Consider the following 21529-nt stretch of genomic DNA (forward strand, 5'->3'; position numbering starts at 1 on the left):
TCTTTATGCATGTTTTGTCTGTTATCTGTATCAGTGTTAGAATATTACTGTCCTGTTTGTTTTATTGTAACATCTAAAAATGTGTGCATTTTCCTTGCCAGTTAAATGTAATTTTGATCAGTGTAAGGATATAAATGTGTGATTTCAAATGCTATTGAGATTGCAAGATATTTTATACAATTTTGATTCATGCTGAGTGCATTGATATTAATTTACAGTAGTAGTTAGCTTAACAGATGCACAAAGGCTGAACTTCAATGCTGTGTATGCATATGGTACTGTCATGTATGAGCACATACAGCACAAAGTACTGGGCAACAATGGGCTTGCATATTTGTTTGTCAGTGGTTGTGCATCCATGTAAAGTAAGTGCATCCTTGTGTCAGGTGCTGAATTGTGCATGAATGTGTGTGCGGCGGAGACAGAGTCCAGTTCCCCTGTGAGTCATGGTGGGGCGAGTGGGGCAAAGCGCAGGACTTTCACAGAATCCTCTGTTCTCCTCTGGCTCTGCCAACAGCCTCTTTGTCCGGGTACACGGCATGAAAGACCTGCCTCTCTGTCAGCTTATCTGCTGATCTGCTCAAGCTACTATAATGCTCTACTCCTTTTCTTTCTCATTCCATGTATGCTGTTTTTTTCTTCTTCTTAATGAAATGTATGCTATATTAAATTTCAAAGAGTGATAAAAGACAGGAAAGATGGAGAAAGTGGATGGGGAAATGTGACAAATGAGGTGCAGTAATATGCCCGAGGCCACTAGGCTGGAGGCGCTATATGTGATACACCAATGAAGAAGCAGTACTTTAAGGAATACCCAAGCAATTTAATATTGTACTACAATAAAGCTGGGAGACTGGTGAGGGCAGGTATCTTGACATGTGTTCCCCAGTATGGAAATAAGTTCTAAAAATATTTGATCCTACAATTCCCATAATGCTTGTGAGACTCTTTCAAACTACACAGACTTCATACATAACACAGGCTTTCTGTTGTAAGATAGAGATAACCCCTGGTGACATCACCATGACACCATCAGGGTTGTTTTCTTGGACTTGATAAAGCTCCTCCAGAGCTACAGAGTAGGACTACTTGGGGCTGTACCGAATAGTTCAAAACTAACAAATCAAATCAACATTAGAGAGCTGCACAGTTGCAAAAAAAAGATTAGGCTTCACCATTATTTTAACTGTTTCTGGCTTTTGGGATCGAAACATGTCCAATAACTCCAGTGTTAATTGAAAAGAGATGGATATTACTCACAACTCACAATATTTTTTTAATTTTTATTGCAGTCAAAAAAAAAAAGGGAAAAGAAGCATGCTCATGTAATCCAAGCATCTAACAGCACCATAAATTACATTTTTATAACCAACATAGCAAAAGGGATATTTCAGCTCTTTTTCTATTATAATAAATGACTTAAACCATTACAAGAACAAGATCATATGGTATATTGGCACTCTGTGCTCAATCAAGACATCATTACTATCATAGGAACATTGTTTGTAGAAAGATGTCAAGACGTTATAAAACTTACCATATTTGCAAAGCTTCATTGAAAAAAACTCAGAAAAAAAGGACATTTGGTACAGCTCTAGTACTTGACCATGAAAAGTAAACTGATCCTTATGTATAAAATAAGTGGAGCGCCCCCTGATACATCTCTCTACCATTAGTCTCTTAGACTAATGGTACCAATTGTTGTTGCCATTTTCCAAATTCCAGTATCTACACAGTTTTCATACAGTATTGTCCTTCATTTGACATTGAGTGCAGATCACAATAAAGATAAATTTAGAGAGAAAGACATCAAGGCATCAGACTGATTCAAAGTCACAGTGTGTGGACAGTTCCCCGGGCAAACCACTATATTCCACTCAGCCATGGAAGCACTTTGTCCTGTTTCCTCATGGAGGGGCAGTCAAACCTCTAGTATGTGATTTATCTCTTGCACAGAGAGGCTATAGTGAAAACTGCTTGGAACATCACCACTTGGTTATAAATTAACTTTAGTGAAAATGTGACAACGTATGAATGTTACATTTTGTGAGCATATAAACTTACACTATAGGATATTAAGAAATTATTTAATTTAATAATTATTCTGGTCAACTGTGACAGACAGTATGTTGACTCTATATTATGGATAGATGCTATAGTATGGTTTTATTTTCATACCGTAGCTTCTGTTTTGCACTTATTAGTTGTTAGAAAGCATGAAAAAACAAAAAGATTTTTGCAGTTGCCAGGATTTGAGCCTGTGCAATATGTTATAAGAGTGGTGTGTGAAATGTTTTTTGATGGTCATCCTCAACAACAGTCATGTGCTGTTTCCTCCCCTCCTATCTCTCAATGTCTGACTGTTGGCTCATTAACTGACTGGCTAATTGTGTGATTGGCTATCAACTCTAGTGGTAATATACTCTATTGTGGGCCTCCTATAGTTAAGCATTCCCACTCTCTCTCTCTCTGTTTGGCCTTTTCTTGTATTCCACTTAATCCAGTTCCTCTCCTTCCCCATCCACCCTCCGCTTTCCTCTTTTCCCCATCCTCCTTCCCAGTTCAGCCTCCCCTTTTCTTTCCCACTCTTCCTCCCCTCCTCCTCCATCCCTGAAGCCCTTTCTCTCCCCCACACACACACTGTTATCCAGCTTCCCACCCTGTTTCCCCTGCATGTTCTCCTCCTCCCCTCCCCCTTGCTGCTCTCTCTCACTGGCAGTAGGCAGGGCCATGAACCGTGTGGGTGGCATGTCTGGATTAGCGTGGCACACTGTCTGCCTTCGCACAAAACTGAGAGGACATGCTGATTTGACCCAGACTGATCATAATTTAGAAATAGCAGTAATGTGGTAGGTGAACCCAGCATTGTGAATGGGGGGTCTCTTTTGATGCTTGAATGATTGGAGTCAGGCCACAGCTGAAAGTTTATAGTTTTCCCAGGCTGTAATGGTTAGCAAACATTTGATTTGTGTTCTCATTGGATGTACTTTTGGAAAGATGTGGTTTTGTGCTGTGGTCAATATGGGATTTTTTTGTCTTCCTCTTCTTGGTTTGCTTAATTCAAGTAGATATCTGAACAGCCAGACACATTGTTTTACTGCACATTACACAATACTCTACAATACTGTGTTTTGTCTTTATGGATGCACAACAGCTTGGTATGTTGCTATGTTACTGCTGAGTATGTTATGATATGGATTTAAGAATGTTAGTTAACGTAATATCCTACAGATTATCATAATATGCAACTGGGTTACAGTACAAGTTAGCAGTTGTAAATACAAAAATTGTTTAATTCAAACCTATCTCAGGTAAGCAACAGATGTATTTTTTTGTAAATTGTAATTATAAGACATATTAATAGTGTTATGTGGTTTCCTGTTATAGAAAACTAGTATATAACTCCCACCAAGCATTTCTTGTTGTTGAAAGGTAAGAATGGTAATAACTCTAGTACTATTTTGTGTCTTCACAGGCAGCAAGCATGAAGATGGCACCCAGAGTGACTCAGAGAATGGGCTGGGCCTACGTTTCGCCAACCGCCGCCACGCCCTCGAGGAACGCCTGAAAGCAGCACACGGCCACGTGGGAGGAGGAGCCGGAGGAGCAGGAGGGGGAAACATAACAGTGAGTGGGTCCAGATCAAGTGGCAGCCGCACTGCCTTCATGATCGAGTTCTATGACGAAGAAAACCCTCGTAAGCGCCGGTCGTATTCATTTTCCCAGACTGCACCCCTGCTGGGGGTAGGAGCAGGCGGGGAGGGACTGTGTCCGCAGCCTCCATCTCACCCCAAGGTGTTCAGCATTTCAACTTCTGCTACTACAGCCTCAGACTCAGGTGAGAAAACTAAACAAAACTTCAGTGTTAATCTGCAGAAGTTGCAATAAATCTCTTATCTCTTAAGTTGTCACATATGTACATCAATGTTTTTGTAATGGCTTTATCTTTGCTCTCCCCTTTGTTACCCGTAGGTAAGGTCCCAGCTCCGATACCAGCTACAGTGACAGCAGGTGCCCCTACGGCTGCCCGTGTCCTTCTCAAACAGAGGTCAGAGGACCCAAGTATCGGCCGCAGCTCAGCCAGTACCGGGCTGGCTACAGGCAGCCCCACCAGCCCCAGCGAGGACGCCTCAGTCCTGGGGAGAGGAGCTGGAACTGCTGGAGGTGAGGCAGAGGACGACCACAGCGATAAAGGGACCTACACTATCGAACTGGAGAACAGGAATGCAGAAGAAGAGGAGGCCAGGCGCATGATAGACAAGGTAGGAATGTTCAAAGATTTTAGCATCTACCTGCTCCATGTAGGAACATTTGTGTATGTTTACTGCAACCATTACAATCATTTGTCTTGATTCCAACCTGTGGAGTTGGTTTTTAACACTTTACAGAAATTATTAAAAGATGGGAAGATTTCTTTTTCACACCTGACAAACAGAGGGATTTTCTCTTTTTAATGTTGCCCTAGAAAGGCGAGATTTTATGATGAATTTATGCCTGAAACAGCACCACCAATTTGTAACACTAAATAATACCGCCACAAAATACAATTCCCTTTGAAGCTCATTCCAAAAAAATGTGAACAGCTACACACATTTTTGTAGAACACAACACAGTACTGTATTGTACTGTATCCTTGTGGCAACAGCCCTGTTTTCTTTTTCAGTGTTGCTGTTGTACCATTATTTCTTTTTTACTGTAAGGCCTTTAGGTTCAAATCACTTAAACTCCCAAGAAAACATGTGAAAACATAAACCTCTTCCTTAGTGCCTCCTTTGCTTATTTGTGACCATAAAAGTAGAATGGCAAGAGCATAACTTAAAGTTAGTCTGCAGTAACTCTAAAGAGAAGAATTTGACCAAGACCAAACAGACCAGAGCAAGGTTAATCGCCTCTTTATTACCTGCTGCGTTGGCATTTTTAGAGCTAGCAAGTTCCTTTGAGACTGGTTTGTGTTGTTGCCACTAAAACAAAGCTATCACCGTTCAGTTGCCTCACTTGACCACCACTCCATCCTCTCTGTCCCACTGGTAAACCTAATGCTTCTGTAATAGCCCGTGGAGACTTGCTCCATCAAGCACTGCCCTGTTTTATTAAACGATGCTCCGGGGAGCCTGAAAAACCATCATCTGCTTCTTGCTGCCGCCCCTGTCCTGTGGCAACGCTGTCTTTTATGGTCACAGGAAACAAATATGAAAGGGGCAAAGCAAGAGAGGGATGGTTTAATGTTAGTTTCAAGGTGAGAAACCAGCATTTCATTGGACCACCATTACAAGTAAAATAGAAATAAAAAGATTTCCTTTGAAATAGGTACAGTAAAAGCACAGATTTCTTCACCTTTACAGGCAGAAGTTCACTTGGCTTTTTAATTGCAACCTACCAGATTTTGAAGTCGGGACTTATTTTTAGGAATTTAATTTGTTGTAAATAAAGGTTGATGACATAGACATAATTGAAACTTTACTAAATGACATCTTAAAGTGGCACATTTCCCTTTAAGTGTTGTATACAGGTGTTATCTTGAGAGGAGCATTATAATTAGCGGGGTATATTTCTAGTCAGTGATAGTCTGAGTGCATTACATTGAAAACTGGAAGTGTTGTTATGCTAATTCCTGTAATTAACTGACACACTAATTGGCATACTGCTCACAGTCTGTCCGCTCTCGTTTTCTCTCCCTTTTGTAAACTGTGTGTGTGTGTGTGTGATTTCTGTTTGTTGCCATGGTACTCAGCCATCAAGTGCAGATCGGTGCTTTAATTCAACAGCATCTTCTTCTGTCTGTTCAGTTCACTTTTATTCATCAGGAGAACTAGAATAATATTACCATAGTGTTTATGTCTTATGAGGGTATTTCATTTTCATGACAAAATGTTCTCCAGTACTGACATGTTTAGGATGCATATAGAATAAAGAGCAAGCGGGAAAAGCGGGAAGTGTGACAGTACATAATGCCATAACATCTGCATGCATATATATATATTTGTAGGTGTTTGGTGTGCAGCAGAACCAGGACTCCTCTATTCTTTCAGACCTGAAGGGAGAAGGAAAAGGAAAGGAGACAGGAGAGACGGGGAAAGAGGTAGAAAACTTCACTTGAACAGCACCATTTTCTTTGTATTGTTTTTTTTATGTTGTTTTAATTCCTTATTCTACTCTCTCTGTCTCTCTCTCTCTCTCTCTCTCTCTCTCTCTCTCTCTCTCTCTCTCTCTCTACCGCTCCTCATACGTTTACCCAATTACTACATTAAGGATTATGCCCATGGTGACTTATTGTTTGTTAATTTAAATTTGATTGGGTAAAAGCTTTGACCTCTGACTCTGAATGTTTCATTATACCTCTCAGATGAGTGTAGTATAGCAGAGTTACAGCAGAGTTGTGGCTGAGGTTCAAAAAGTGAGTCACAGTTACTCCCATGGCTTGACCGCTCAAATCCCCCAGCTTGTCCATGGGAGTAGGCTCATCCTCCCAGTGACTGACCTAGATCATACTAAGATGTGGAGAGACACACACAGCCCTCCAGGCAATTTCATAGGAGGGGAGGGGACAGTGTGTATGACCATTATCTATCAGGTCTTTTATGTCATTTAAAAGTAGATGGATGTCTTGAGTAAAATGGGGAGCAATTGTTCAACTTTTAAACCTAAACTTACTGTAAGATGACAGTGGTGTTTGTGTGTTGGATGTAGGCATACAAGCAGCCTCAAATTAAAGGTATTTCTAAGTAAAGTACAAATACAGGAATTTGTCTTAATACCATGTCCTTTGTTCTCTCAAACTGAATCATTACCGTCCTTATGTATTACATTTCAGATAGATACATACATTCACGAGAACAAATACATAATTATGATCTACTCTGCATATTTTGTGCCACCATTTACTGACTCAACTGCTCTTTTTTTTTCTCTCTCTTGTGTCCTACTCTCTTGCCAACCCCCCTCTTATGTCCCCTCAGGCTCTTCCCGGCGACTCGAGTTGGGTCTCTCAGTGGGCCAGTCTAGCTGCCAATCACACCAGGACAGATCCAGAGGGCTCAGGAGCAGAAACAGCCACCTTCCTCCACAAAGAGAGAGGTACACAATCCCTTGACTCTGAGAGAATTCAATAATGAGCTGGAGTAAATTCTGGGTTTTTAAATACAAAGTATGTATAAAGCAGTATTTGAAATACCTTTAATGTGTTATTTTAATTTATGTACAAACAAATCTTGCATCTTAGTTAAGAGAGTTTGTCCTTTTTTCTTTAGTAACTGATGCCTTTGAGTCCGGTGCGTCCCTCAGCAGAGGCGAATCTTCCTCCAGTCTGACCGACCGTAAGCGCAGGACTCTGCCCCAGCTTCCTGTGGATGACTCTCGGGCTAAATCCACCACCAAAGCTCTTGGACTGAGGTCTGAGATTGGGGAGAAACAGGACACTGAACCCCAGGAAAAAGAGAACAAGGGAGACGGGGAGTCCCCGACTCCCATGAGGGACGGCGAGATGACCAGTAAAAGGAAACCAAGCTCTACATCCTCTCCATCCAAGGCTCCTGTCCGGTCCTCTGGCAGCACTGAGCGGAGGAAGAGGTCAGAGGAGAGGAAAGGAGGAGGAGGATCAGGAGAAGGAGGAGATAAGTCTGGGAAGCCTCTAGTGCGACAGGGCAGCTTCACGATTGAGAAGCCCAGCGCTAATGTCCCTGCAGAGCTCATCCCACGCATCAACAGAGGCAGCAATGGGCGCGAACGCAGTGACTCTGTGGGCAGCATGGATACTGCTACGCTACTGAAGGACACTGAAGCTGTCATGGCCTTCCTGGAGGCCAAACTAAGAGATGAAAACAAACTAGACCAGAAGAGTAGTAAAACTGGTATCCCCCCTCGGACTGACTCTATCTCTCCCGAGTCAGATGTCGACACGGCCAGCACAGCTAGTCATGTGGCTGTAGAGGCAGAGAGGAAAGCTGGTGGCGAACAGAAAAGACGTTCCTTCAGCAGCATGCACCGGGAGAAAAGCAACATGAGCACGGCTTCTAAGACCAGCGTCACTAACGCGAGTGCCCGTGACCGCTTGGAGAGGAAGACTAAAACAAGAACTGTGGAAACGACAAGTCGGAATGATGCACGGCGCTCTGTTCAGCCATCCTCCAGAGGACGCCAGCCCTCTCTGGATCTCACTGATGATGACCAGACTTCCTCCTTCCCCATCTCTGACATCCTCTCCTCAGACCAGGAGACCTACTCTGGACCTATGGGGCGCTCAGCACTCGATAGATCTGCTAAAACCTCAACCAGTGGATCCAAAACCAGGAGCACTCTCCAGGCAGCCACAACCGCCTCCCTGAGCAAGCAGGCCTCACTACCTCAGCCGCGGCCCACAAGAGCCTCCCTTCTCCGCCGCGCCCGGCTAGGGGATACCTCTGACACAGATCTAGCTGATGCAGACAGGGTATCTGTGGCTTCTGAGGTGTCCACCACCAGCTCCACCTCTAAACCGCCATCTGGTCGAAAGGGTTTGTCACGACTGGACATGCTGGCTCAGCCGCGTAGGACCCGCCTGGGCTCCATCTCCGCCCGCAGTGACTCAGAGTGTACAGTGACACGGAGCTCCACCTCTTCACCCCGCCTGTCAGCGGAGACTGCTCTGCGTCTGGGCCTGCGCTCATCAACACCAACAGAGAACAGGCTGACACCCAGGATGAGGGCCAACAGCGTGTCCAAACTGAATGAGACCAAGACCAAGACCACTACATCTGGCTACTGCTCGCCAACAGGTGAGCTCGGTGTCTCACTTCTGGTCTTTTGTTTTGTTTTGTTTTTTGTTGGGGGGAATTTAAAATAGTCCATCAAGGTTTTGTTTATTAGTTATTTTTGTCAGTTCTAATAGAATGGTTCTTTACAGAATAATATGTATCGTAAGGAACAAGTCCACAAAGTCCACACCATTGCATTCCTTCATTATGTGTCAGTGTGTGTAAACATTTCCACTGTGTTGTGACAAACTTGTGCGTTGGTTGTCATCATCCAGAGAGCTCTCAGCCCGAACCTGAGGGCGGTGATGCAGAGGACGAGCAGATGGGTACTGTACCAGAGCTGTAGAGTCTTGATTAGACAGTGTGTGTGTGTGTGTGTGTGTGTGTGTGTGTGTGTGTGTTTGTGTCAGATCTGGGTCAGATCTGGGTCACAGCAATAGAAACTGCTCAATTCTGTTAATTCGTTTAAAGTAATCTTTAAAGAAACATACACACTTTGATATTTAACCTTTTACAGATTTAAACTTTCCAAATTAATTATAAGTTAGTTTGAAATACTTTGCAACATGCACATTTAAAAGTCTAGTTTGTAGTGTAAGTACATCATATAAAGACACTTTAAAGTACTCTGACCCAGCTCTAGCATATGTGTTTAACTCTGTGTCTCCCCCGACATTCATCAAGTGTTGCTGTGATGAAGACCTAAATGCTCTGATCACACTCAAAATGTTTTACATTTACGGTACAACAGCTCAAAACCATTGTGCAAATGGTTTTGGAATAGTGCTCCACCCTGTGGAGATTTTATTCATGACATTTCCACTTTGTCCCATTTTTACCCTTGAGAGACTGATAGAGCATTGCGTCGTCTCATCATGGTGCAGCTACATTAATGCAGCTGATGTGTGTGACCATTTTGAAGTAGCTTAACATATCCATGGCTCTGTCAAGGGTTTCTGGAGGTTGTTGATGCTTGTGTTGGCTGCTTTTAGATAAACTCAAGTAGAATGTTTTGTTGCTGCTGTTTCTGTTGTTTTCAGTGTGGTTTTATCATTGCAAAAACAGCATACCTGTTTCTGTCCATTAACAGCTTAACAAACTAAGATACAGGAAAAATGCTTCGCTTCACCAACCTTTATGCTCCACAGCCCTAATTGTTATTTCAGTTCCAGGAAGATGTACAGTACATTGTAGAGGGTTTATCTTTTTTATCTTTGTAAAATGAAGTTTATCTTCATTTGTTTAAGTCCATTATCCAAAAGATCCTCCGTGATCAAATGCCTTACGGATCAAAGCAGGATTGGCTAGGGGCTGCCTCAGTAACAATGTCTCTCACATGCTCATTTATTAACTTCATAAATAACCAATGTAATTGAAATGTAATGTCCATTAATCCTGACTAAACATATTTACCTTCCATTACCTTCACAGTGTCCAGTAGCAGCAGGTGGAGACGTCTGCCGCCAGAGTACGGCTCCACCTCGGAGGAAGAGTTTGGTTCGAACCGGAATTCTCCGAAGCACGGAGGACGCTCCCACGTGCGGCCACATCATCTCACAACACACCGAAACTTGAGACTTGGCAACACTGCAAGCCCCAGCTCTAGCGTGGTGACGGGTCCGGGTGGAGTGGCGATCAAACACCGCATGAAAGAGCAAGAGGAGTACATCAAGGACTGGACAGCGCACAGCGAGGAGATAGCCAGGTATTGATCTGAGCTTTAATCTTTCATGAATCTATGTAATGTTTTATTATGATAACATAATGCAAAGTGTATTAACGGCTGCTCTTAAAGGGATAGTTCTGTTTTTTTTAAGTGGGGTCCTATGAGGTACTTATCCATAGTCAGCGTATTACCTATAGAGGATGTTCACTATAAGTACCTAATACAATATCACTTCAAAATCTAAACAATCCCTTTAATGGCTTAACTCTTATCTTGTTGTGTATGTGATAAAGGTTCTTGTTTCTGCAGATTGCATGTGTTTATATGAATGTCTAAAGAACTCCTCCATCTGTCTGATGGTTAACAGGTTATTCCCCTGTGTGCGCAGGATCAGCCAGGACCTGGCTAAGGACTTGGCCATCCTGGCCCGTGAGATCCACGATGTGGCTGGCGAGATTGACTCAGTCAGCTCATCCGGCACGGCACCCAGCACCACCGTCAGCACCGCCGCCACCACCCCGGGATCGGCCATCGACACCCGGGAAGAGGTAGGCCCCGCACGGCCCACGCAGCCGGACATACAGGAGAGCATGAGAAAGGTGCCCGTTTTTCTTCTTCTATTACTGCCTTACTGCGTGTGCTTCCATTGCGCCTTTGTCATCCCTCCTCTGTTGCTTGGATAAAAATGGCCCCTCTGCTGCCTTGTAGCTTTCATCTGTTGTGAGAGATATTCATTCATTACTCACATCTGCTCCACTCTCATTCCTTTATCATTTTTGCCATGATAGGATTTACTTACTTTATTACTATAGGATAAAATCTGACATTTTTGCTGGACTATTAAAGCATTCGAGCTGCTTAGCTCTCTCTGACAGTCTAATTCCTTCATTTCTCACAAATCTCAATTTAAATCTATTAAACAGAGCTGGAATAACACTGCAAGGAATTTATTTAAGTGTTTGAATCTCATCTCCCTCTCCCTTTTACATCTCTCTGTCTTTGGCAAGTTGGTGGATCGAGTGTTTGACGAGAGCCTCAACTTCAGGAAGATCCCGCCTGTGATTTCAACCAATAAGGCACCAGAGATCAACGGTAAGCCAGTGGAGCTCCGCCCCCGTGCCCCTGACAGTCTGGAGCCTCGAGCTCTGAGGAGACGGACCTGGAACCGAGAAGAGGTGAGAGGCAAAAAATACCAACATGCTTGCAAGAACACTTCAGAGATCACGTTCAGGATGTTAAACTTCTTTATGTCCCTCTGTGTATTCAGGCGGTGTTGGACAGCCTGCTGCTCAATTCAGTTTCTCAGCTGTCCACCAAGATCAGACACTCTATCGACAAAACAGCAGGAAAAATCAGGTAATTGTGATTGTCATCTGTGAGTATGTAAGGGTGTATGTACAGATAAGAGGCTTTGTAAAACCACTGTGAAATAACATGTGCCCTGTTGTTATTTTTCTCCAGGATATTGTTCAAAGATAAGGACAGGAACTGGGACGAAATTGAGAATAAACTGCGGTCGGAGAGTGACATACCACTCCTGAAAACCTCCAACAAGGTACAGAAACCGATCAGTCTGAGTATTATTGGATAACAAGAAAAGTGTAGCGTCATTCGAAGCTAATAGTTTTGTTGTGTCTTTTCTTCATCCCTGCAGGAGATCTCCTCGATTCTGCTTGAACTGAAGAGAGTTGAGAAGCAGCTTCAAGGTAAATACCCGCACTATTATCATAATCGTACTGATAGATGTTAACACTTAAACAAACTGTTTAATCAATTAATTATTGGGATTTTAAATGCAACATAATTTTATTTGTTTTATTTGGATTCTATGACAGAGGCAAAAGTAGAGAAAAAAATGAAAGCTCTTAACACTTGGTGTCAAATCTGAACTCATGTCTGTAAATATTCATGAATAAATAAGCAACAATTAAGGCAACAAAACATCTTAAGGTGTTACTTTCGCAAGAGTTTAACACTCAGAAAGAAATTAACCAACAAAATAGATTTTCAGCGCCTTTAATCCAAAGGTTTTTTTAGCAGTGAATATATAAATATACACATTTAAGACACATTCATTCTTTTCATGTTTCTGTCTCAGTCATCAACGTGATGGTAGACCCAGATGGGACTCTGGACGCACTGGCCAGCCTCGGCCTGACCAGCCCAACAACCCCTACCAAACCCCAAACCGCCAAAACAACTTCCCCCTCCGCCACCAGCCCTGGGTCTGCACCCGCCGCCAAAGAATCACTGCCGGAGATCCTCCCTGGGCCTGGAGGATCAGCAGCGTCCGCCAGGGTTCAGGCTTCCTCTGCCAGCACGGAGGAGACCGCACGAGACCCCAGCCTGAGTCTCGGTTTAACAGGAGTCGGAGGTCTGCCATTCAACCGCATGCGGCCGAGCGGCGAGGAGGCCATCGCTCAGAAGTGAACAGAAAGTTTCCCTGAAATCAGTGTTACGTGATTAAAGTCTGGATTGGAGTGCAGCTGGCTGGCGATCAGTCTTCACAATAACAAAGCAGGTGTAGAAACAGTTCTGCTGATGACACCAGTCTAGGATTATGGTTATAATATAAACACAATTTAGCAAAAGTTTTACCAGATCTGGCCGGAAATGAAGTTCTTCAACTGGCCCAGACCCCGACTGATGCATCATGGATATACTCTGGAACAGGAAATTCACCTGAATTATTAGAATAGTCATAATATGAGCTTTTTAAGTTGAAAACTGTTCATGCTTACTGGCCAACCCGACTTCCTGACGGACTGAAGGCCACCTGGCTGCTCTCTCAGTGGACAGATCTCTGTGGTTGTACAGTCTCCACTCTCCTCCAGTCTCCTCCTCTTGCCTTTCTCCATGTGTCTGGACCCTACCTACACTAAGGACATGCCTTAAAAACACATACTCGATGGTAGCAGCCCCTCTCCCCGCATATAATATACAGAACAACTTTTAAAACAAGACTTTTAAAACAATACTTTCAGACAAACAGAATGCATTGTAATATAACACTTGCAAAATATGCTCTATTTACACTATGATGACACGCACTGCAGTGATTTATTAGCTCTTGTTCAGTACAGAGAATATTTCAGCAGCCTTAAGTAACCTCCCTGATAAACCACACAGTCATAGAGACATGATTTGTGTCTGAAATGGTTCACAAATCAAGCAGATGTTTTTCATAACTCTAACCGTCCATTGATGCGTCTCTGAAACTGAAGGATTTGTAGTGCCTCCCCATCTCTGTGCTCACCTATTTCTCCTTCACCCTTTATGTTTTCCTCTCTCCCTCCCTCCCTTCCTTTCCCTCCCCAGTAGTTGGAAAAAGTTTGTCCCTCCAGTAGCATGTACAGGACAGAGCTGAGAGCTTTCTTCCTGCAAGTTGGTGTCTATGTTGACCTTACTAATACTGAATGGTAGTTTTACACGATAGTAACAGCCTTTGGGAAACCAATGATCATTTTTCAGACAAAAATAATCACTTACCAAAGTTAATGTTTAGCTATATTGTCATTTTCGAACAGTTGAGCCATCTAGAAATTCATCTGTTGTGCAAAAGCCTGAGAATCTGTATTTAAAATAGGCAGTTCATCTCGAACCTGCAGTTCTCCATTTCTCTGAATGTCAAAGACCATTTCTCATTCAAAAAGCATATTTATTCAAACACCAGTTTAATCATTGCTGCGTATCTTTTTTGGCCCTTGCGACGCGGCCTATGAGATTCAGTGCCCTTAGCTTTTTTGCTACAGTACATCCACTCAAGTGTCCTATGATTTCCAATTGGCTTTTTCTACTTTTTCCAGTCACGGACGATGTGACATGTTTTTACACTAGCAAATATGCACAAAGAAAATAACTGTTTAAACTAAATATTTTATAATATTTAGATACTGGTGTTGTAGATATTGTAGACTTTACTTTTTAATGTTGTGAATCACCTCACACTTCATTTTCTTCTGTCTATCTCTCATCTATGGAAGCCCTGAGAGCCAAGTGAAACAAAAAATTCTGGTGACCCATTTTCTCTTTATGACTCCAGAGCATTTTTTCGCAATGTTGAAAAAAAGTTGCCAGGATCATTTTTACACTCATTTTATTTTTTTCATCTGTGAAATCAGGTAATAAAAAAAAGAAATATTCTTCCCCCTCTTTTGTCAGGAAAATATTTTGTTGTTATAACAATGCACCAAATGTTCTAAATACGACTAAAAACATTTATTTTTGTTCTTTCAGTTCACCCTCTACTCTTAACACAAGGTATTGTGTTTTAAAAAATAGTACTACGACAACAAACACTTATAAAAATGATCCTGACTATTTTTTTTAATCCCACAAGTTTCACAAATGAAAAATACAATTTAAGGAACTGAGAAAGATTAACCTGTCAAAACCCATTTTCACCCAGAAAACTTTTGTTCTCACTTGCCTCTCAGGGGCAACACGAAACCAGAACATGGAAAAGCTGCTGGATTTGGTTTTAATTATCGTCTTGTTGAGAAAAACAGGCGACCTACAAAAGAGGCCTTTTGTGCTTCAAAATGTGTCTTTGAGGAACGTTAGTGAGTAGAAATGAACAAGTTTGAAAATAAGCTCCCCGTCTATTTTAATAATTCTTATGATGCGACTTCATATCAGTGTATATAGGCGGATTGATCTATTTCCACTAGGGGGCGTACTGATACTGTAGTACTGCAGAGACCGTGTGGTTAACCTGTTCATTTTTCACTTTGCTGCTTTTCTAGTTACTTTAAGGGGACAAACCTTTTTCTGAATCTTTTCCAGCTTATAGTCTGTGTTCTAGATGACTTAAAGGCCGTATATTAGGACTTAGATACTCTTGCAATAGTGAATTTAGGTACCAGAATACATGTTCATTTCCTTCTATCTATACTGTACTGTAAATGTTTATTTTTCAATGCCTCAAAGTGCCCATTTTGACTATAGAAGGGCATTGATTAAAAGAAAAGAAAAAGATGTAGTCGTCTAAAAGATTTCTCTTATTTTGCACATCAGATTGTGGTGTTTTTCATACAGAAGTAGTGAAGAAGCAGTGAAAGGCTGCATCAAATGTCAAATGGTTTGACAGCATGGTATCACTGATATCAGAAGTGACTGCCTTGACTCTCTGGAACTTTTCTGTCTGTACAAACAAAACCTCTAATCTTTTTTTTTCTTTTTTTCCCCCTTCCCCCGTTTTATCAAAAGAAATGAAGTTAGGGGACTGTGAATGCTAGGTACATGTTTATTTTTTAAATTCTACATGTGTCATCCGATCAGTGTTCTTTGTCGTTTTGTAAAGAAAAAAACACCATTTTATTTATTTTTTTTGTTTAATATTTTGTGGATGTTTCATGCATTTTATATTTGTTCAACTATCTGCATTGTTTCTTACTGTTAATAAAACAGAGCCATTCATTTGTTTCTCAGTTTCATTTATTAACTTCTGTGGGAAGTGTTTTTATCTGATTGAAAATGTATTTCTTAAAGACAAACTCAACTCATATGACAAATAAAGAAAGTAGCTCAGCAGTTGGGCATTGAACGCCCCCTGGTGGGTGTTTTGTGTTATGACTACCTGGGAGAATACAAAGCTACTGGAAATAAGGAAGATTTAATAATTGATTTATAGTTTATTTTGATAACATTAGACTTTTACATCTAATAGTCACATATCATTACGAAAACGCTTGACAGTCTCATGATACTTTGCGTACTGCCACCACTATACATGTTGCCATAACTCGCGGGACTTTTGTGGAGACAGACAGGTCTTGAACATAGTTAATTTCCTCCTAATTTGGCCATCAGAAAGGCTTTTAAGAAATTGGTCAACCATTTACTTTGGTAACTCTGGGACAAAGAATCGATCATAGTCTGTGCTCACTTTAATTTATCCCATTGAAATCAATAAACTCAGATCTGACACTCGTCTCCAAAAGAATGAAAATATAATCATCTGCTGCAAGAATAGCTCAATTAGATCTCTCATGAGTAATGATTTGTGCTTGTAATGCACTTTCTGAAACCTCATTGTTGTAAATATTCCTGCATACATACACACAATACTTCTACAGCTACAAATAATATATATGTTTCTGTGCATAAAATGTTTTGTCACATTGAACTCAATTTATTGTGCCCAAGGCAAGTGCCTTCATGACACCTTGACTAGCACATGGTAATAGATGACAAAGTGTATCTCACTGATGAAAAACCTCTATGTGAGAGCTACAGCAGCAAGTCTCTTACTCCGGACTACACATCCATCATTCCAACTGTCAGTTGCAGTGATAAAATTTGTCCTCAACAGTAGCAACAGGAAAATTGTGTCTCATTTGTTAAAGACATAAGCTTGAATTCTTAACACATTTAAGTTCTCTGCAAATCTTTAAAAAAAAGGTAGGGCGTGAGGAATTTAAGACGAAGACTCTCTGTTGCTGTGAAGTGCATTTTATTCTCACGGATACATTTCCAGGTTTTATTTGACTCTTGCTTTGCATGACAAACTGATTTATGGTCTAAATTGACCAGTAGTGGTTGTTAGATGACAGACATGAAAACTGATGGCAGGATGGTCTGTGTCAGGAGACGGAGGTTAACCAGGGGGCCACCCCATCTGGCGTCCACCCAGGATGTGGATGTGGAGGTGGTAGACGGACTGGCCTCCATGCTTCCCATTATTGATGACAAGCCTGTAGCCGTTATCATCCAGGCCCTGCTTTGCAGCAAGATTCTTTGCAACTATCATCAAGTGTCCCAACAACTAGAAGACGCAGAGAGAAGTAATGAAAGTGACTGATGGAAAAATGCATGTCTATAAGCAGGCAACCCCTGGATTACAATAACAAGCATTAAATTGTGTATATGGTGCCATCTAGTGGTTACTGTTGTTGGACAAATCAATACAAGTGGAAATTATTTATTTTACAGTCTATTATAAAAGCTAGGTCATAAAATTATACTCACTTCAGCATCACCATCCTCTGTGTTTGACAGCGAAGTAATCGGCTTTCTGGGGACGACGAGGAAGTGAATGGGAGCTTGAGGATTAACATCAGGGAAGGCCACACACTGAAATACAAATAACACAAAGTAATTTAGGCAAGTGCAGAAAACTGTGGATCAATAATACATAATAATTGTAATGTAAATTCCACACTAGTTGTTTTGTTGCATGTTGTGATGATGTTTAATTGGACTATATTCTGTTTACAGATGTTACCAATATGTTGTCCGTCTCATTTACTTTATATACATGTAAATACTCTGCACATTCACTAAAGGCACGATGGGTAAACCTTTCTGTAGTAAGAAAGCTGTGGTAGTATTGCAAAGAAATTAAAAATTATATCAATGTCTGTTCCTGCTGAAAGGACTAAATTAATTCTTGCTAAACACATATCTGTAAAGAATAATGTAGTGTAAGTTATATGATATAGCTATTTTTAGGCTGCTGTTGTCATACAGTATTTGTCTACATGCATACAAAGAGGTGAAACTGTACCAATCACATAGCATGTATTTTAATTGCCACTGCATAAACACATCACAAGTAGTAAAGCCTGTTTGACAGGCAGTGGTGTTCAATAATATCTTCTGCATGAATGTAGCAGGCTTGTAACTCTGCTAATTTCATTTTTTTGGGTTTTTACTCATAAATAGTAAAAATACTTGTTTCATAATCAAATCCGCAGCAACAATGACATATGAATGTTCACAGGCTGTAGATTAAAATGATCTGCTGGAGTAGCAGGCAGAGAAGTGGACCTTGTCATACTTTGGTGGAAAGCCAAATATCTGCATGTGCCAAGTTGCAGCAAATGCACCATGAGCAATGACTTCTAACACACAGGAAACAAAAGCTAAGCCTGTCAAAGCAATGTGTAAAATATAATTTAATTCAAAAAAATACATGTTTTCAAATCAAAGAGGCGCACGGTTGCGTGTACATAAATGTATACAATATTGTATTATGGATGGTCAAAAGTTCACAGCTCAGAATAAATTAAAGCACATGTCCAGCAGCCTGAAAGTAAACTGTGTTGTGTCACCGCGACATCGTCATGAACGATCTACTTTAAGACTACAGAAAGTAGCCGTTTCTGCAAAGCTGGCGCGAAGCTAACGTTAGCTAAAATGGGACCTATATTCTAACACTCACGGTAAATGCACACGTCGAGCTAAAATCTAGCGACTGCGCATAACATACATGATAACATCCGGTTTTCAAAGTGTAGATGCTTTTCTATATACAACAGCCTACAGGGAAATTAAACTCTTAAAACAAAAACAGTTCTTGCATAAATAGTTCAAGTCTAAAAATTTTAGATTCAGTACTTCTTCTAGAAGTACAGATATCTAAGAAATAATGAGTTTAAAAACATTAGACTCATAAACTACTTACAGAAAAAGTTATTTTTTATCCCACCTCAAATGTATACGATAATGCGGTTTCTTGTTCTCTGGAAGCGGGTTTAAGATTAAGGGTAAGATTACTCAAAAACTACTCAGTAAAAGTACTATGTAGTATTTGTACCGTTAATCTAATTTTCCTGTTTGTATGCATTTGTTTATACGTTAACATAACCACGCGTCAATTTTAATTTGAAAACCGGATGTTATTACATAAATCGCTTTGTTGTCGCTAGCTTTTAACTCGATGTTGCATTTACCGTAATTGTTAAAATACAGGCACACTCCCTTTTTTTTTAACGTCGGCTGAAATGACCACGGAGAGTCGAATGACGGCTCGCTTACCCGCAGTCTGCAAGCAGTTACTGCACCCACATTGTACTAATGGCTGCAGGTGCTGAATGCATACCTTGTCATCTTTATGGAGAAAGTCCACAGGAATCTCCCCACGTATGATTTTTCCAAATATCGTGTCTCCGCCCGGCTGGGCAGTCTGCGCTTTTGCTGTTTCATCAGCCATGTTGGCGCAGATGAACCGCCTGTCAGTTCAGCACCGCTTTTGGCTCTGTCGATGTCGGACTACAGCGAACGCTTATTGACTACAAAAACGCGTCATCGGAAAGTCTGCACTGATTGGTCTGATTGGTTGGCACTTCCTCCGAGCCGGAAGTCAGTTAAAAAAGTCAAGATGGGGACTCGTTTGAAGGTGAGAACTAAATATGAACATGTTTTATTAAAATAATACCAGAAAACAGTGCTTCTTTTACAGTTATGTTGCTGTGTTGATTCTAATCAACATATGTTTACAAAGAAAGAAGGGATTAAAATATTTATTTTGAGTTAACAGTGTGCAGACCCCGTTGTATGCTATGAAATTGTGTACTTTTATGTTTTTGCCTGTATGTACGCACACTTGGGCCCTCTTCTAGGGAATTCTTCTAAGTATCTTCAGCTGATTTACTTCTAGTAGCAGCTGCCCTGATGTTGCTAAAAGGTGAATGTCTGTATAAATGCAGGTCCTGAGCACATTCAAAGCGCTGCACAGAACAAGGATGATTGTATTCAAAGAAGATGACAGAGCACTGACAGGTGAGTTAAGTAGGTTTGATTTCCAGCAGAAGGACATCTTTGGCTGTATTATTCTTGTATGATGTTTAGCAGCCAATACAGACCAAATAGATAACTGTAAGCATGCTGTGCAATGTAAAATACTTTCTTCTTTCCCCACAAAGCTGCAAGATTAAAGATCAATGAGGAGTTCCGGAAAAACAAAAATGAAACATCAGACGTAAACATTAAGAAGGTACAGTGGAAGTGCAGCAGAATGTGACATAGTTTGTTCATGTAAATTGCATATTTATTTTGCCATACTTTATCAGCAATGTATTTACATAAGTGTGTGGACATGCCATGATTAGAATTACATTTGTCCTAAACAATTCAGCCACTCAGTGGAGGGCTGCAGTAAGCATACAGTAAAATTAAAAACCTTGTTTAAAGCTGACCATAGCAGAATAGCTCTGCTCTGTTTTATTCGCAGCTTTTCTAAAACACACAACCAAAGACAGCAAAAACACTGGTGGTACACTCTGACACAGCAGCTTTGTCTCTGCAAGATGGTGCTAGAGACTCGATTCTGGCAATTGAATTGAAAAAAGACAAGAGTTGCACTATTTTCAAGGAAGGGAGTTGTCAGTGCAGATCTGCTGTGGCAGCACTGCAAAAAAGGGGCCTTTGACTCATAATCTGTTTGATTTTTTACCTTTCTGCTTCTACAGATGATCAAAATGGGCACAGATGTGGAAGTTGTCCTTCGACAGGGCGTGATACAAATGGAACATGTTGGAGACAAAACACTCTGTATGTTGTTATGTTTTTCCTCTCTCAACTATGCTAGAAAGTAACGTGTGCAAAGACTATACAGCAGGATTTTGGATCTCTCTGGCTTTACACATTTAAATGCTTTTTTTCTCATGATATGTACTGACTATATTTATTTTCTCTCCTTGTCTGTCTCTGTCAGTGCTTAGACCCAGAGAGGACCTTCTGCTGGAAAATGTGCCCTATTGCGACCAGCCAAGGAAAAAGTCATGACAGATGATGTGTTTACATCTTTTTGATAATTAAAGGGACTTACTTTCGTCCAATATCATCCATCTGCATTTTAAAGAACTAAACCCAGAACAACATCACAAGTTGTTCAGGATCTCCTTATCAAAGAAGACTTTAAAAATCATCACTGCGTTGAGAAATATTTTTTGTTTCACTGAAAATCTCATCAATTTCATGCTTTTGTGCTTTGAAAACTGTGTGCTGTAAACGAGATGCCACAATTTATTGTACAGTATTTTGTCAAATATAATTCAAATGTTTTCATTTAATTTAGAAGTACTCTGCCTATTTATTATGAGCTTATGATTCAACTGAGCTAAAAGGGAAATGTTACTTTGTTGCTACCAAACATGTTTCATTGTGTATTGATTAAAGAGGCATATTGACAGACTGTCTCAGGTTAAATTTTTTGTTCATATCGCTCAAAATGATAATTGGATCTAACATGATGGTTGTCAATGCTCAGGGCAAAGACCACAACAGCTCCACAGATAATACATGGCTGCAATAGCTACCAGGATCTCCCAGAATCAACAATTACATGTTATTGGATTGATTTTGTATTTGTGATAAAATTGTGGCAAAGCAGCTGTATTTTAAAAAAATA

The 21529-nt window shown here is 40.9% G+C and overlaps 3 protein-coding genes across 6 annotated transcripts in view; 2 read left to right on the plus strand and 1 right to left on the minus strand.

The window, feature by feature from the left end:
- The window catches only part of cep170aa (centrosomal protein 170Aa), a 42703-nt gene extending 26890 nt beyond the window's left edge, over positions 1–15813 (plus strand). Inside the window, exons 11-23 of one of the 4 annotated variants that reach the window (XM_059358796.1) lie at positions 3476–3838; positions 3973–4262; positions 5987–6079; positions 6957–7074; positions 7248–8750; positions 9005–9055; positions 10161–10434; positions 10784–10994; positions 11403–11570; positions 11663–11751; positions 11857–11950; positions 12050–12101; positions 12494–15813. In XM_059358796.1, the coding sequence (XP_059214779.1) occupies positions 3476–3838; positions 3973–4262; positions 5987–6079; positions 6957–7074; positions 7248–8750; positions 9005–9055; positions 10161–10434; positions 10784–10994; positions 11403–11570; positions 11663–11751; positions 11857–11950; positions 12050–12101; positions 12494–12825 (3638 nt within the window). In that variant the 3' untranslated portion in view covers positions 12826–15813. Of the gene's footprint in view, positions 1–3475; positions 3839–3972; positions 4263–5986; positions 6080–6956; positions 7075–7247; positions 8751–9004; positions 9056–10160; positions 10435–10762; positions 10995–11402; positions 11571–11662; positions 11752–11856; positions 11951–12049; positions 12102–12493 lie in introns of all 4 variants that reach the window. The other 3 variants (XM_059358797.1, XM_059358798.1, XM_059358799.1) reach the window with 3 other exon arrangements.
- A 1019-nt stretch (positions 15814–16832) lies between these two features.
- hint1 (histidine triad nucleotide binding protein 1) lies at positions 16833–19436 on the minus strand. Its single transcript, XM_059358802.1, has 3 exons — positions 19220–19436; positions 17365–17469; positions 16833–17161 (listed from the first exon to the last, which is right to left on the minus strand). The coding sequence occupies exons 1-3, from the start codon at positions 19328–19330 to the stop codon at positions 16994–16996; spliced, it is 384 nt and encodes a 127-aa protein (XP_059214785.1). The 5' UTR covers positions 19331–19436; the 3' UTR covers positions 16833–16993.
- Positions 19437–19543: 107 nt separating this feature from the next.
- On the plus strand, positions 19544–21313 carry lyrm7 (LYR motif containing 7). The gene is made up of 4 exons (XM_059358803.1): positions 19544–19899; positions 20043–20113; positions 20589–20670; positions 20834–21313. Exons 1-4 carry the CDS (start codon positions 19821–19823, stop codon positions 20902–20904), a joined length of 303 nt encoding a protein of 100 aa, XP_059214786.1. The 5' UTR covers positions 19544–19820; the 3' UTR covers positions 20905–21313.
- Positions 21314–21529: the final 216 nt, after the last annotated feature.

This window comes from Centropristis striata, chromosome 20 (assembly GCF_030273125.1).
Source record: "Centropristis striata isolate RG_2023a ecotype Rhode Island chromosome 20, C.striata_1.0, whole genome shotgun sequence".
Lineage (NCBI taxonomy): Eukaryota > Metazoa > Chordata > Actinopteri > Perciformes > Serranidae > Centropristis > Centropristis striata.